The sequence below is a fragment of the Callorhinchus milii genome, unplaced genomic scaffold (genome assembly GCF_018977255.1).
Source record: "Callorhinchus milii isolate IMCB2004 unplaced genomic scaffold, IMCB_Cmil_1.0 Scaffold6, whole genome shotgun sequence".
Lineage (NCBI taxonomy): Eukaryota > Metazoa > Chordata > Chondrichthyes > Chimaeriformes > Callorhinchidae > Callorhinchus > Callorhinchus milii.
Window position 1 is genome coordinate 24,121,107 of NW_024704747.1, and position 15,442 is coordinate 24,136,548.

General features: G+C 38.3%; 1 protein-coding gene across 1 annotated transcript; it reads left to right on the forward strand.

The window, feature by feature from the left end:
* The first annotated feature begins 2,173 nt into the window (after positions 1-2,173).
* frzb (frizzled related protein) lies at positions 2,174-9,475 on the forward strand. Its single transcript, XM_007890110.2, has 6 exons — positions 2,174-2,873; positions 3,896-3,955; positions 5,900-5,965; positions 7,479-7,683; positions 8,143-8,206; positions 8,572-9,475. The coding sequence occupies exons 1-6, from the start codon at positions 2,411-2,413 to the stop codon at positions 8,713-8,715; spliced, it is 1,002 nt and encodes a 333-aa protein (XP_007888301.1). The 5' UTR covers positions 2,174-2,410; the 3' UTR covers positions 8,716-9,475.
* Positions 9,476-15,442: the final 5,967 nt, after the last annotated feature.

Genomic DNA, 15,442 nt, shown 5'->3' on the forward strand with positions numbered 1-15,442 from the left:
TCCAAAACAAGGCTGCCTTTTCTGTTAGTCTTACCGCAAATGGTAAAACCACTGTTGAAACAGCAGTCATTGCCAATGCCCACTTCCTTCTAAATTAATACTTTACAGCTGTAGGTGGTAGATGGAAGAATGAGATAGTGTGGCCATAAATGTGTTCATATCTGCTGCTAACAGTGCTGTTCTATGAAGGGCAAAAATGTATGCTTCTTCAGGAAGAAACTGGTCCACTTAGGTTTTTTTTCCTTCCCCTCCATACAGTGCTCCATCTAGCACAGGGAGAGCCTCTCCAAATCAATTGAAAGTGGCAAAGTAAATTTACTTCTGACACCCTTATATATAGTACTCTTACGCTTACTCAGCTGAAAGTTTCTCAGGACTTCGAAGAATATATCACCAAGAAGCAAAGGAAGAGGACAGAGTATGTACTTATAAGATACTTAATTCTGACATAGTTTCACTGGATTATTGCCACGAGGAAAGGAAATAGGGACAAGGGAATGGCCATTGCATTCGGGAATAATATAAATATAACTACTGAAGACTGATCTGCGTGTGGGAAGAGGTAATGAGACAATTGTGGACGACTGACTATGGAAAGCATGTAAAGAACTTGTCAGTTGTATTCTGAGCAAGATTATCAGGGCAATTGGAGGGAGGGGAATTATTCTATTTATGGATCTTATAAATCTCTATCAGATCCCAAACACTTCAGAAGGGAAGGTAAACTGAGTTCGGGAAGCAAAATGCTGTAACATACATAGGTTGTACGTGTTATATTAAATATAGAGTATTTAAATATAACACATACAAAACATTTCACCCACAACATATACAGTCAATTCACTTTACAGTATATTCTGTGGAGTGCTTTGAGACGTCTCAAAGTCGTGATAAGGCGCTATATCAAATGCAAGGACGATTACTATTATTTTCCAGTAAGACTCAACTTTCTTAAATAGGGAAAATATGTATGTATGTGCGTGTGTGTAAAAAAAAGATGAAAATACAGTAGCAAAGACAAATGAGAGATTGTTTTTTTTGCATAAATGGGAACCTTTCTAAAAAATTGCTTTGGGGAATCCAACTACACAGCCTGCTATAGCCTCCAATTACACACACACACACACACACAAGCTGAAAATCACTGGCTGGGCACAGAATTCAGTCTCATTTCTGTCCCCCTCCCAAAAAAGAAACTCAAAAAGATTTTAAAAACGATTTCATGATTTGCCCTCTTATTAAACCACATCTACACGCAAAACCCGAAAGAAAAGCATGACTCAATCACAAAGTCATGTATAAATAATAATACAAATTTAAAGCTCCTACTTTCTCTCTTTCTCTCTCTCTCTCTCTCTCCCTCCCTCCACTGCTATTGATCGCTCACTCAAAAGAATGATCAAAAGTGCAGTTTTCATATGAAACAAATTGCATGCACAGTAATTTGCTGGTAATTCTCTTTCAAATAAAAAAGAAGACACAAACAGAACAGTGGCATTCAAAATACGTGCAAGTCCATCCTGCTTGCAAAAAAAAACCCCATTCTGTATTACTTTTAGAGGATTGACTTTTATTACCCCCCAAAAAAAAAGTAGGGGCTGGAGGGAGAAAAGGTGTGATTTACTGAAACATTTGGGTCTATTTTCCTGGAACATTAGAACTTTTTTTAAAAAAAACTTTAAATTCTAGAGTAATTGTTTTTTGTTGCTGTTATTAAAGTGGTGGATTCATTAAGCCTCTGGCAATGATCTTGACCTGTCTTTATTTTTATATATATATATATACATAATATATAAATGAAAAGCACAGCATTGTCTGTTGTTGCTTTCATTGAACAAGAGTCACTGTTTGAGGGGGGAAAAAAACAGGGAGAAAAGGGATCATCAATTAAATTAAATCCTAAACAACTTGAGATCCCTCTGCAAAAATCATTCATGATGAAACTATCTGAGCAAATGGAAGACGACAAACTCACGTCATGAGACCTGCTGGTTGCAAAAGGGATAAAAAGTGCTTGTTTTTTTGGCTGCTGGTTCTGAATGCACTCAGTAGCTGACTGGGGAGAGGGAGGGAGGGAGGAGAGAGAGAACAGACAGACAGGGAAAGAGAGAGGGGAAAGGGAAGGAAGAAAGAGAGAGAGGGAGAGAGCAAAGGAAAGGTAGGATTTAGTGGGGTGGGGGGGGGGGAGCTGCAAAAAAAAAAAAAAATCTGAGTCTGGTTAATTTCAAGCAGGAAGGAAAATAACAGCCTCTTAGGAAAAAAAAACCCACCCACCAGACTCACTCGCCATCTCCCAGAGCTGTTGGGGAACCCGGTGCCTTTTTTTATTTAGCAAAAACGGGGACAGACACCTAACAGAGGGGACCGATAAACCGTCCTCAAAAAGCGACCTCGATCTTGAGAGCGGAAAATGTTCAAGCGCGTGAGCGTGCTGTGGTTAGGGGTGTCCACTGCCGTGGTGTGGTTGAGCTGCCTGGAGTTGGTGGAAGCCGCTGCATGTGAGCCCATCAGGATCCCCATGTGCAGGTCAATGCCTTGGAACATGACCAAAATGCCCAACCATCTGCACCACAGCACACAGGATAACGCTGTGCTGGCGATCGAGCAGTACGAGGGGCTGGTGGGCATCAACTGCAGCCCGGCTCTGCTGTTCTTCCTCTGCGCTATGTATGCCCCCATCTGCACCATCGACTTCCAACACGAGCCCATCAAGCCGTGCAAGTCGGTGTGCCAGAGAGCCAGGGACGGCTGCGAGCCCATCATGAGAAGGTACAACCACAGCTGGCCAGAGAATCTGGCTTGTGAGGAGTTCCCCATGTACGATCGGGGAGTGTGTATATCTCCCGAAGCTATCGTGACAGTGGATGCACCTGGTGAGTACAGTATACATACATTTACAGTACGTACACACACCCATATATATGTGATAAGGCACATTAATACACATACCTATATAATATATATTTATGTGTCTGTGTACATATATACAATATATACATACAAATAGATATTGTATAAATACACAATATTTCACCCACAAAATATACAGTCAATTCGCTTTACAGTATATTCGGCGAAGCGCTTTGAGATGCCTCGAAGACGTGATTAGGCGCTGTATCAAATGCAAGGATAATTGTTAACATTCGGCTACGGTGGACGCAACTGCTTGCAGAAGCTCGAAGAAAACCCGAATTAACTTGAATTAAAAGGTATTCTTCTTCCAAAACAAAAGTCTCCAATGCTGAAAACAAAAGGTATTCATCATTAAAAGAGTGCTTCTCACTTGTAGAATTTTGTCCACAAAATACACATTCAATCAATCCACTACAATATATTCCGCGAGTGATGCAGCTCTATAATCAAATGCAAGGATTATTATAGCTACTCTTTTCCCATGTAAGCAGGGTCTGATTTCAGTAAAAAAAATCTTCTGTATTCACTGAACTTCTGAAAGTATTATAATAAGTTTCTTGTTGAACTAAATGTTGAGCTAGAGTTTTATTGCAGCTGCAAAGAATAGTCAGCACTAAGTTTACTCGGAATTCAGATCACAAAGAATATCGACTTTGAGAACATAAATGCATTCAATGCAATTACGTTCAAACCAGTTTTAATTGATTCCTGAGCTAAATATGAATGAAGTTGCATTATATCATTAAATAATTTGCTGAAAGAATACTGATTTAAACACTTTAAGTAGACAATTGGAAGCTGAATTGCCTACAAAAGTCTATTAAAATATCTGTACATAAACCTGTTGCATTTCCAAAAGCTCGAGAACTAAAGTTAACAGCTTTTGTGCTGAATAAGGTGTTAGAGTGAGCATGGACATTGATCGGTTCATCAAAAACCTTCAGTGGAAATTGTGACTGAATGATTTTTATTGTTCTTCAAGAAACATCCCCAGACATCGCCATCCATTCTAATGGTAATGACTGCAGAAGCACTGGAAGCGGTGAGTAATTTGCAAATAATTTATCTAATCTCCACTTTGCTATCAGTAAGCGGGCAAATGTTATTCTACTCCAGTTGTGAATCTTTCCATATGCTTCTAATAGAATTGCTCATTAGAGTAGCTCATTGATTCACTTCACTTTGTGAACCAAGCAGAAAAAAACTCAATTAAACTGGGTTTAAAAGAATACTTGATACTTGGTCTCCCGATGCAACCAAGCATTCAAGGCAATGCACGTGAATCTTAATAGCTCTACTGCAAAGCCATGCTACAGTTATGTTATCTTTCAATAGAATGAGGCTGGAATACACAAGCAGCAGAATTGCCCACTGTCCCTTAAAATATCCCTGAATGTCATGGTGTGCTAAGAGAATATGGTTAGTCTGTCTGATGTGTCGCTCTTTATGGTTTACAAATCTGACATTGGTGCAGTATTTTTATTTTTATTTAACAAATGACCATAACTGTGGCGGTTTCAATGCGTTCTCTGACCATAAATAACACTCCTAAAATGGTCCCAAATGTGAACAGTTCCGAAAACTGGTGGATGTTTGCTAGATGGTCACTGGATAGCTACAAGATGGGTGGCATTCAGCAAGGAGAGTAGTTGATGAAATTTACGCTTATATAAAGGGAGGTGCTACTTACTTCAGATACCTTTTTTCCAGTAGTTTCAATCCCTGGACATAGAGCAAGGAGTACACTCACTGGCTATAGTAGTTAGGTCTTTCCTGATTGAAAAGATAGAGCAAATCAGACTTGATTTGAATTTTCAGGTATTGCACTTCCTGAAAATTCAACACAAGGCAAATATATCAAATGCTAAAAATCTGATACAGAATCCATTCTGCTATCAGCCTAATCGACTTCAGAATTGTAGTGTAACACTGTCGAGTTGCACGTTGCTGCCAGGCTCACCCTCAGAAAATACCAGTCAGACCACAGATTTACAATGGGTTGGCCCCAGTGTACTACTGGAAACTGACAAAATGACATTGAAATTTGATAGACATTGGAAAATTCGAATGAAATAGTGCGCTGGGAAAACCTTTTATTAGTCTGACTGTATATCCTCTCCCTACAAGTGCAAGTGGGGGTAGCATCGTTACATATGCTTTTAGTCAAATTAGTATATTCCTTCACCCCACTTTACATAGTTCATTCAAAATCCCTTAGAACCCCCCACACCCCCACCCGGAAAAAACAATGTCGTAATGACTTCCTACTTTTTCACAGTACCCTCGGCAGCTCATTACCCCAGGTAGACAATGTGTTAATGAGTTTCTCACAACTCCTTGGTATCTCACAGGAGCCCCTCCTCTTGGCCATTCAACTGGTCACACAAGCTCATAGTGGGATAACTTCCCTCCCCCCTAGCCTCCCCTTCCCCCCAAGTTCCTCCATGAGCCACTGGGATTCAACGAGCTCCTCACTCTCTAGAGGGTCAAGTCATAATAAGTCCTGAGGTGACTCAACCTCTCCAAAGACTTCGCCAAGTGTCCCAGCCTCTCTTCCCACCCCAAAGATCTCTCACGGTCACATGTTCCTCACCCCCAATTTGTTACTCCCGAATTTCACAAACTCCAGGCTTCAGAGAGTAACTGTCTTTCTCCTGTTTTGCTAACCTTCCATCCTCCATCCAGAGGCGAGGAGAGATCAGACTTTATTTGGAAGTACGTTCAATGTTATTGAGGAGTTCCTAGATGTTAAATAGCCCGAAGAACGCTATTTAAATACAAGTTGTTGTCGTTGAATTAATTCTCTTTCATCTCTTAACAGATCGTTAAAATCAGATCCAAACCCTTACTCAATGTCTCATGGTCAATATTTGATGGCGCGAGGGGAAGGGGGCAAGTGGCGGTTGCAGCTAAATTATTTTAACGAATATATTTCTATGTGTCTTTTGGAGTAAGCTAAATGCCTTTCCTGTATTCCTGTGCTCAGACGGTTGCAAGTGCCCAACTTTAAAGCTGACTCAGAAGGTTTACCTGAGGAACAACTATAATTATGGTGAGTGCAATCTTTGCCGAACTGAGAGCAAGTCTTGCTCTTGCAGTGACTGAGGATGTTATAACAAGGCCCTTTTTCATTTCCCCCAAAGCAAAACATTACACATTTCAGTTACGTGCAAAAGGGGATTGAGTATAAATAAACTATTTTTTAAAAAAAGATTAAATAAGTCAATATACACTTGAAATGCGGTTAAATTATCTCAGAATCAACTTACTTATCCAGGCACAAATTTTATTTTCCTTTTTGCTTTTAAAGTTTGTCTTATCCCTGGCGAAATTATAAACAGCTCGATAATGAATTATAAATAAATAAGTTGTTCGACTAAGTGTTGCCACATTGCAATTTGAGACATCGAAAATATTTAAGACGCTTGAAGATTGATGAATATCATTTTCTTATGTGCATGGAATGTCCTTTTCCTACAATTTATGGTCCTGCCTGTCAAAAGTTCCCTTGTTCACTGATGAAGTTTATTTTTTAAATGGCTAATAGGACTTTACGTGTAAATCTTGCATACGTATGGGAATTTATATCTTTTATCAGCAATCTGTGTTAAAATAAGATCGAAAAGAGGCAATGGAAAATAAGTACAATACTATGCAGCAGAAAAACGTTTTCAAAGCTAATGTATTTAATCTTGACTGGCGTATAGAGTCCCGTAATGTGGTGGTTAGTGGGCTCGCCTCACAAACAAGACGACCCAGGTTCGATTCCAGGCCGGAGGGAGGTCCTTAGGCAAGATTCCTTACTCCAAACGCTTGTTTACCTAGTAATAAGTAGGACCCGGTTGCTAGTCGATTGATGGATCGCTTCTGGAGGTAATAATCCCTCCAAAAAAAAACATTTGGTCACTCAATCCATGACTTTGTGGGACACTGCTGTGCGCAATTGGTTGCTGCGATTTGCCCACAAATACACAGGCAATTCATTTTACAATATATTCTGTGAAGCGCTTTGAGACGTCTCAACGATGTGATGAAGACTATTTCAAATGCAAGGATTATTATTAATATTATCATTTTTTGTTTCTGGGAATGCTATAGATAGAAATACAGAGCCATTCAATATAAATGCTTCAGTGCACATGACTTGATCTTAGAGCTACTTTGCAATCCTAATAAAACATACAACTTCCTAGCCTACAATCCAGGGATTTGCAACTTAAATGTTACACCGCATATAAAATTAGGTATAAACAAGTGGATACACATACTTGAATGATAAAAAAAATTCATTAAGACTGTACAAACTGTGTATGTAGTTAAATCTGCAGAATTACAAATTACAAAAACTAAGATGGTTAGAACAAAATGCAAGCATTATTTTGCAATGGGTTATTATCATTCATACTTTCACATGCTTTAAATTCAATTGACCACTGACTGATTTTCCATTGCAGTCTGGAAAATAACACAAATTTCTGAGTCATGTGTAAAATGCTGAAATCAAGTTTGCTGGACGATGTCTGAGGACTCGGTTACTGTGTGATTCATTGGAAATGCATTTGCAGTTATTCGAGCCAGAGTGAAAGAAGTAAGAAATAAATGCCACGATGTTGCCACGACTGTGCAAGTGAAGGAGGTGCTGAAATCTTCCCTGGTGAATATTCCAAAGGAGACAGTCACACTTCACACGAGCTCGGCATGTCTCTGCCCTGAGATCAGGACCAATGAGGAGTACATTATCATGGGTTATGAAGACGAAGAGCGAGCCAGGTACAAATAGTGGGTCAGTGGTTAGAGCACTCGCCTCGCAAGCGAGAGAAGCTGGGTTCAATTCCCGGGCAGGTTAAAACCTTAGGCAAATTTTCTTACTCCACACGCATCTGTTTACCGAGATGTAAGTTGGAGCCCGGTTCTTAGTTAACTGATGGGTTGCTTTTCCGGCGGTAACAATCCCTTCAACAAAAACCAACACTAATTTGGTGTCCCAATCCGCGACTGTGTGTGGGACACTGTTGTGCTCAATTGGTGCCACAAAATATACAGTTAATTCACTTTACAGTGAAGCGCTTCGAGACGTCTCAACGACGTGATAAGGCACTATATATAATGCAATGCTTATTGTTGTATGACAACTTAAATATCAACAAATACACAAAAGTCAACTCAATTGATTGCTCTTAACGTACAATCGTCAGCATTACAAGTGAATGCTATTCTGTGTTGCGACAGGTTACTTTTGGTGGAGGGTTCCATAGCTGTGAAATGGAAGGATCGACTTGGCAAAAGGGTTAAGGTAAGGATTCTTTATCAGTGATTGCACGGATTGAATGAACCATTATGTTTTGTATCATCCCTTTTTGTCTGTACGGTTGTTGGAAACGCGGTTGGTGAAAACGATTGATTGCCACGGCCAAATAACTTGTTAAAAGAAGATTTATTGATTTATAATTTGTTCTGAAGGATAATACAGTATCACTAAATGATCCCAAAGAGAGATGATAAAGAGCTAACGTTTAAACACTCATCTTCTCGATCATAGTGTTGTTGAGTTGAGTTGTACATTGTATTTGCTCGTGTCTGTGAAGAGCACGGTAAAAAGTGATATGGTAAGTAATACATAATAATATGTGGATTGTGTTGGTACTTTGTGAATATCAGAACTGGGATCAGAAACTCCGACAGGATAAGAGGAAAGGAAGAAGTGGCTATCAGAACAGAGAGAAACGCATACAACCGAGAGACGTGACATCCAGAGCCAAAAAGAGCAACAAAGGCAATAATGCCAAGCCAGCACGTCAATAAAGAACATTTTTTTTGCACGAAAAGTCCCATTGGACAGTATGAAAAAAATAAACCTGCATTATCGGAGTGGCACAGGAAAATTGCACTATTGCACGTATGTCCTAATAGCGACTATCAAATTTAGCTATTCTGTAACTTTGTTATTGTTTTTTTTTGTCCTCTTTTGCACGAATGTTAATGTAAGGAGAAAGAATGCAGCATCGAATTGACGACCAGTATTGCGAGTATCGTGAAGCGAAGACTGTCTGTCTCAGAATTATTGTTGTTGGGAGTGAATTGGGCGAGCTGCTTTGTTAAGCGGATGGCACACATTTATTGCGTTTCTAGGCTATTCGACCCTGAAACTTTTCTCGCATGTTTGTCACTGAAGGAATGCCTGAACTCAGGCCTGGAATGTGTAAGGATTGAATTGTTCTGGCGTCACTGATATCCCAAGGACAAGGTTGTACAGTAGAGCCCCAGTTACGGAATTTGTGCATGTCAGACCTGATGATGCTCATGCTCATACCACTGGCTCAATTCAGTTCATAAGTGCGAGCAGAGGACCATAGGGATGGCCAACAGCACTTGTAAAACAAACACTGGATACAAAGCTATTTGGTCGTCAGGTGTGACCTAACTATAGCTATGATTAGTAACGGAGACAGCGTACAATCTCTCAAGGTGATTGCATCACATGAACAAGGCTTGCATCGAATTATGACATTTAGTTTTGAAATTTTATGTTTTATGAAGCATTAAATAAACAGTTCTTCGAAAATCACTTGACTCCGTACTGTGATTTACAAAACAGTTCCAACACAGTCTTACACTGGTATACCTAGAATAATAGGCCTGAGAGAATCCAAATTAATTCATGATTCATCTACGCATTCAGTCAGATAATTGTGGAGTCCTGTAGCTCAGAGGTTAGAGCACTCGCTTTGCAAGCGAGAGACCTGAGTTCAATTCCAGGCAGAGGGTGAAACCTTGGGCAAGTTTCCTTACTCCACACAGAGCCTAATAATAATCCCTCCAAAACAAAAAAAATAATAAATTGGTCATTTTCAATCTACGACTGTTTGTGGGACACTGCTGTGCGCAATTGGCTGCCGCGTTCGCCCACAAATATAGTCAATTCACTTTACAGTGTGTTCTGTGAAGCGCTTTGGGACGTCCTCCTGACGTGAAAAGCGCTATATCAAATGCAAGGATTATTATTATTATTATTATAATGAGACACAAAGTCAGGTGAATGTAGCTTCAGTAAACTAATTATTTTAAGACTGGATCAAATTGTCCATATGTTTTACTTTGCAGTCATCAGAATATTGCAGGTGGTTAGTTTAATAGGTTTTTCACAGCAGCAAACACACTGCTAGAAATTATGTGTTGGTATGATCTAGTGTAATAATAATAATCGTTGCATTCGATATAGCACCTTATGATGTCTTTGAGACGGCTCAAAGTGCTTCACAGAATATACTGTGAATTGACTGTATATTTTGTGGGAGAAATATACAAAATATTTACATTTTGTGGTGTAATGCAATATGAGTATCTAATCAAACCATTCAATATCTGTTTTCAAAGTTGATTAACCTTTAGTAAAACAAAATGAGCTAGATTTGTTTCGAGGGTTAAAGAGCCTTGTGAAGCCCTCAATTTGGCACAGAACGTTAAACAAAATAGCCCCAAAATAAGATTAATGCTTGGCTGTTCTCCCTGCCAAGGTATTCAAACCGTGTCTTTGTTATTTGTTCGACCCAAGGCTGCATTGTGTCATCTGTGTATATGTTGATAGTATATATATTTCCCAAGACTGTGACAGCACTGAGATACAAAGAGTAAAATCAGGTTTGTTCTATCAAACAACCTCCCATTGCCTTCTGTTATGCATGAATTCAATTCTCCTTGGATAGCTGATATATAGAATTCTCCGCTGCACAATACAAAATGACATTTTTATATGGGTTTTCACGTCGAGAGGACGTTCCAAGGCATTGATTATGATGTCCATTAGAAGGAATTTTGAGGTAAGGAAATGGATGTCCATTCCAGACCCTGTAATTGTGTGAGGATATTATTTTATAAAATAATTGGGAAAAGTCACTCGGAGTGAAGAGATATTCAGAAAATTAGAGATTTATGAGAATCAAACTGTAAATGTCTGTAAATTGTCTATAAACTATAAATGTCGTATGAACTAAGAGATTCAGTATAAACTTTTAACTTTTTCCTGGGTATCTGATAATGTATGTGGTTTGTGCTATTCTAATTTATTATAAAGAAAGAACGTACATTTCAGAAAAGTATGATATATTTTGTGCTGTCATCAATGAAGGTAGCAACTGCAAAACATCATCTGCAAAAGTGTTATAGGCAAGGACTATTTTCAATACGCTATATGTTAGACAGAAAATATAATGCTGCAATCTAATTAAGATGAGGGGCAAGTAGTTTTAGAAGGAGATAGAATTGAATCACTGCCCTCAATAACTTGATAATATTTGAATATTCTTTAATTTGCACTTTTGATATTGAATTGACATGGATTTCATATTAACGTCCACCACAATATAGTGTTATAAATAAAATGTTAAAGCCAGGAGTAAGTACATCAATAGTACAGTAGTGCTTTACAATTTCTGTATTAGTTTAAAAAGTCCCTGATTGTTTCATATACTGAAAAGCAAACACGATACATTAGTTAATGTATACTTCATCGCTGCAAAAGAGCCCTGTAAATTGTTTGTAATGAAAAATATGGTATCACAGAAAAGTCTTTCAGTTTGTTCAGGTATAATACAAAGTGTAGGATTAATGGTAAGAATTAACACAACTATCAGATTAGCTGCAGCTCCTCCTCCCATTGATCACTTGCTCAAAAGACTCAGCAGGAAAGGAAAGGGTGAGTTTTAATATTCATACCAGGAAAACAATGGCATTACTATATTACTAATGAATTGTGGAGTTCATTAGAGATTTCAATTTGAATCATAAGATAAAACTGGCTGTATTTGCGTCTTGAAGGATAACAATAAGAATAAATAAGGAACTTAAAATGTATTTACTATTGAGTTAATGCCACTCAAAACAAAATGCTTTCAGTGACACTCTGCACTCTATACTGCCTCTTTGGAAGCCACTTATCACCTAAATGGTCCTGGGATACAACAGACTGTGAATTTCTCTGTGATCACCTATAAGTAAGTTAGCACTTGTGATCAGTTGGCAGGAGGTGAGATTCAAATGGAGGATAAACTGGAGAATACCTGTCAACACCACTCCCCTACCCCATTGATAGCCGCCTTCTCTATATTTTATTTTTATTTTAAAAATCACACGTCATCCTTTGACTGAGAAAGAGGGCAGAAGATGATTTCCAGAACCTTATGACAATGGCTTTTGATAAAGAGGTGGGTGAGAGCCATGTAGATTGAATGTAGATTAGATTGACTCCAGAATGTTGCTTCACTCTCTTTGAAAAATGGTCTTTTGCCAGATAGTCAGATTAAATCTTATCTGAATCATATAACTCTCCACATATAGTAGAATCAGACTGGAGAAAGTGATGCTATAGATTAGAGTCAGTGGATTGCCCTGCGCCATATTACAGTCAAAATCAATTTAGAACGAAACAATTCCAATGCCCCCAATTCCTGTTTCACGTAACTGAATGGAATGACCCTGTCAGTTTGGAAATATTACCCACTTACAGTGAAAATCCGAGCACAAATCTTTCATTGTTTAGTCTATAAGGAGTAGTGAAATGCAAGTCATAGTTCAGTCAAAGCCAACGTCTTCAGTTATAAAACACATATCCTGTTTACATGAAGATGGATTATTTAGTATTCCTACACATAGAACGGTTTCTGTATTTTCATATCCTGTTTGCATATGGTATATCATTCAGTGTCATACAGAGATTTGTGTACTTTATTGAAGTGCCTTTGGAAATATAGATACAAGAAAGAATTTCTAAAATTCACCATTTTAAGAGCTCTTCACACATCTACTTGAGATTGACAGCACCACAGGAACCATCATCAACACAATGGCTCTTACAGTCACTGAGTTCACAATAGTGTCTGTAATCCTTGAATTTATACTCTGTCATTTTCTTTGAAGAGTTTACAGGGAACACCGGTTCTAAGATTGCATAGATTCTGGTGGGTAATGCCTGCAACACATCAGGAGGCTGGAAGTCAGGACCAAAGAGCAGGACATTACTGTGTAATGTCCCGCTGCCAGACCACTAGGATAAACAACATCTACTTGAATGAAAAACATCACAGTGGGGAGGGAAGAGAGGGAAGAAGAAAGGGGAAGAAAAACAGCAAAGAAGTCAGGGAATAAAACCGACAGAGAGAAAGAGAGAGAGCAAGAGTGCGAGAGACAGAAATATAAGCAGATGTGGATCAATGGAGAGAACAGGGAAAGAAAATACATTAAATACACCGAGGAGCGATAAACATCCCATTTTGAGAAGGAAGCCAGAGTAGTTTATAACTGTTATGATAAACTTGCTGGTGAGAGAGATGGTGAGTCACATTTTTAGAAAATAATATACAGTAGCATGTGGATTTCAGGGACTGAAGGTAATTATATTTTTGACTTGCACTTTTTCTCCAGAATTGGATGGTCTGACAGCCATTGGTGTCCAGAAATACATATCATGTATATTGTTACATATCTTCACATTGGAAAATCATTTAGTGTGTGATAAGATCCACAACTGCAGACTTAATGATTACAACACAAATCACAGCAAAGCATTAACAAACATTAAAATGGGCAACAGATTCTTCACTAATGGTATTCAGCTTCGGTTTAGCAGAGCTCTGTGCATGTAGTCTGCATCGACAAAGTATTCACTGTATTCACACTTAAGGCAAAAGCAATACAGGATAATTCCTGTCTGGCAGCAACAACAAATAAATTTGGTCATTAACTCCATGATCTGTTTGTCAGGCATGGCAATGCATAATAATAATAATAAAAATAATAATCCTTGCATTTGATATAGCACTTTTCATGTTTTCCAGATGTCTCAAAGCACTTCACAGAATATACTGTAAAGTGAATTGACTGTATATTTGTGGGCAAAATAAGGATTGGGTAAGGAGCTATATCAAATGCAAAGATTGTTATAACTTACATCTAGATATGGGTTAACGTAAATGATTGTCTCAAAGCACTTTAGAAAAAAAACTGATTAGAAGTGAAATTAATTTTGTGATTGTAATCACTGGTTTGAATTGATGCCTGTAATTGCTGTAATGACAAGTGAGAGAAACAACTCTGTACTGTGGGTTACTCTACTCCAGGCATCGGTTCAAACCAATGACTCGAGTATAACTGGCCCATAACTTAGAGGAAAGGTCAATCTTAAGTCAATTTAAGACTGCAAATTGTGCAGTAAAATTCATCAGGATCCTGCTGAATTGCAATATAAAGTAATATATTTCAAGGTACTTTAATGGATCTGAATAGTTAAAAAAATGTTTTGAAAAGAACACACAGGGCAGAATAGTTTCTCCTGCTTGTCATTACAGCAATTGCAGGCATCAATTCAAACCAGTGACTACAGTCATGGTGTTAAAACCGGTTACAATTTAAAACTGTTAAAGTGAATCACTTTCAGGATCCAACCTTTGCATCTTATAACCGGGACACTAATTCAAATCGAAATTTAATCTTTTAATTTAACATTTTAAACTTGCCATTTGAGACTCTGTGTATTTATAAACACTATAATTTCCATTTTAATCTGCTTTCATTACACTGAATTATCTTGGAATAGCCCTGGTTGCTTCAGCGTATATCAAAATTCTGTTTTATAATTTCACTATTTTCAATCGGGTTTTCCCAGTTGTGAAATGTTATTTTTTCAACAGCGATGTCGATACCCAAAGGGGAAGTAAATCACCATGAATGTAGATTCTAATCTACACAAGCAATGATTACTTTCTAACTGAAATAAACCAGACCTTTCAACGGTAATACATCCAATGCAATACTGTATACATTGCAGTTTTTAAATAGTAGCAGAACCTCGATTTTGAAAGTAATTCTCCTCTAAGCATTAATCACGTTCAAAGTCTCATTTTGAAAACTTTTTTTTTGTTTTGCAGCCAGATATTTGGAATCAAAATGTAAACTCTCCAAAGAAGATATTTTTTCAAGTAAGAGTCAAGTGGTAGGTTTGATTGGCCATGGGAGCATTGCAGTCTTGTCCTCACCCGACCACCTTAAACAACCTCCTTCCAACTGGGGTCCCTGGATAGCAAAGGAGATCAGTTAGATGGACCGAAGGGCCTTCTTCATCCAAACTAATCTTGTGTAATCTTGTAACTCAGCAAATGACTGGCATTTGAACTTGGCAACCGGCTCCTTAATAACAGTGAACAGCTCTCCGAGACATTACCCTTTGTGAAGCACGCCATACAAATGCACGTTGTTGTTATCGTCGAAAAACACAAACAAGCTTCTGATTCCAATACTCTGAGCACAACAAGATGTGCGTGCACTGAACGCTAAAGTCAGGTGTTAGGTGAATGAGCTCTGAATTCACTGCAATGTAAAGCAGGCAGTCTAAATGAGGCTTTCCATTCCAATTTACTATCCTGCCAGAAACAAAGTCACTTCATTCCTGGCAGCATAAACACAGCGAAAAAAAACCATAATTGTAAATGTTACTGAATCCATTCCATTGGAATTGTTTAAACTTCTACCCCCAAAATGA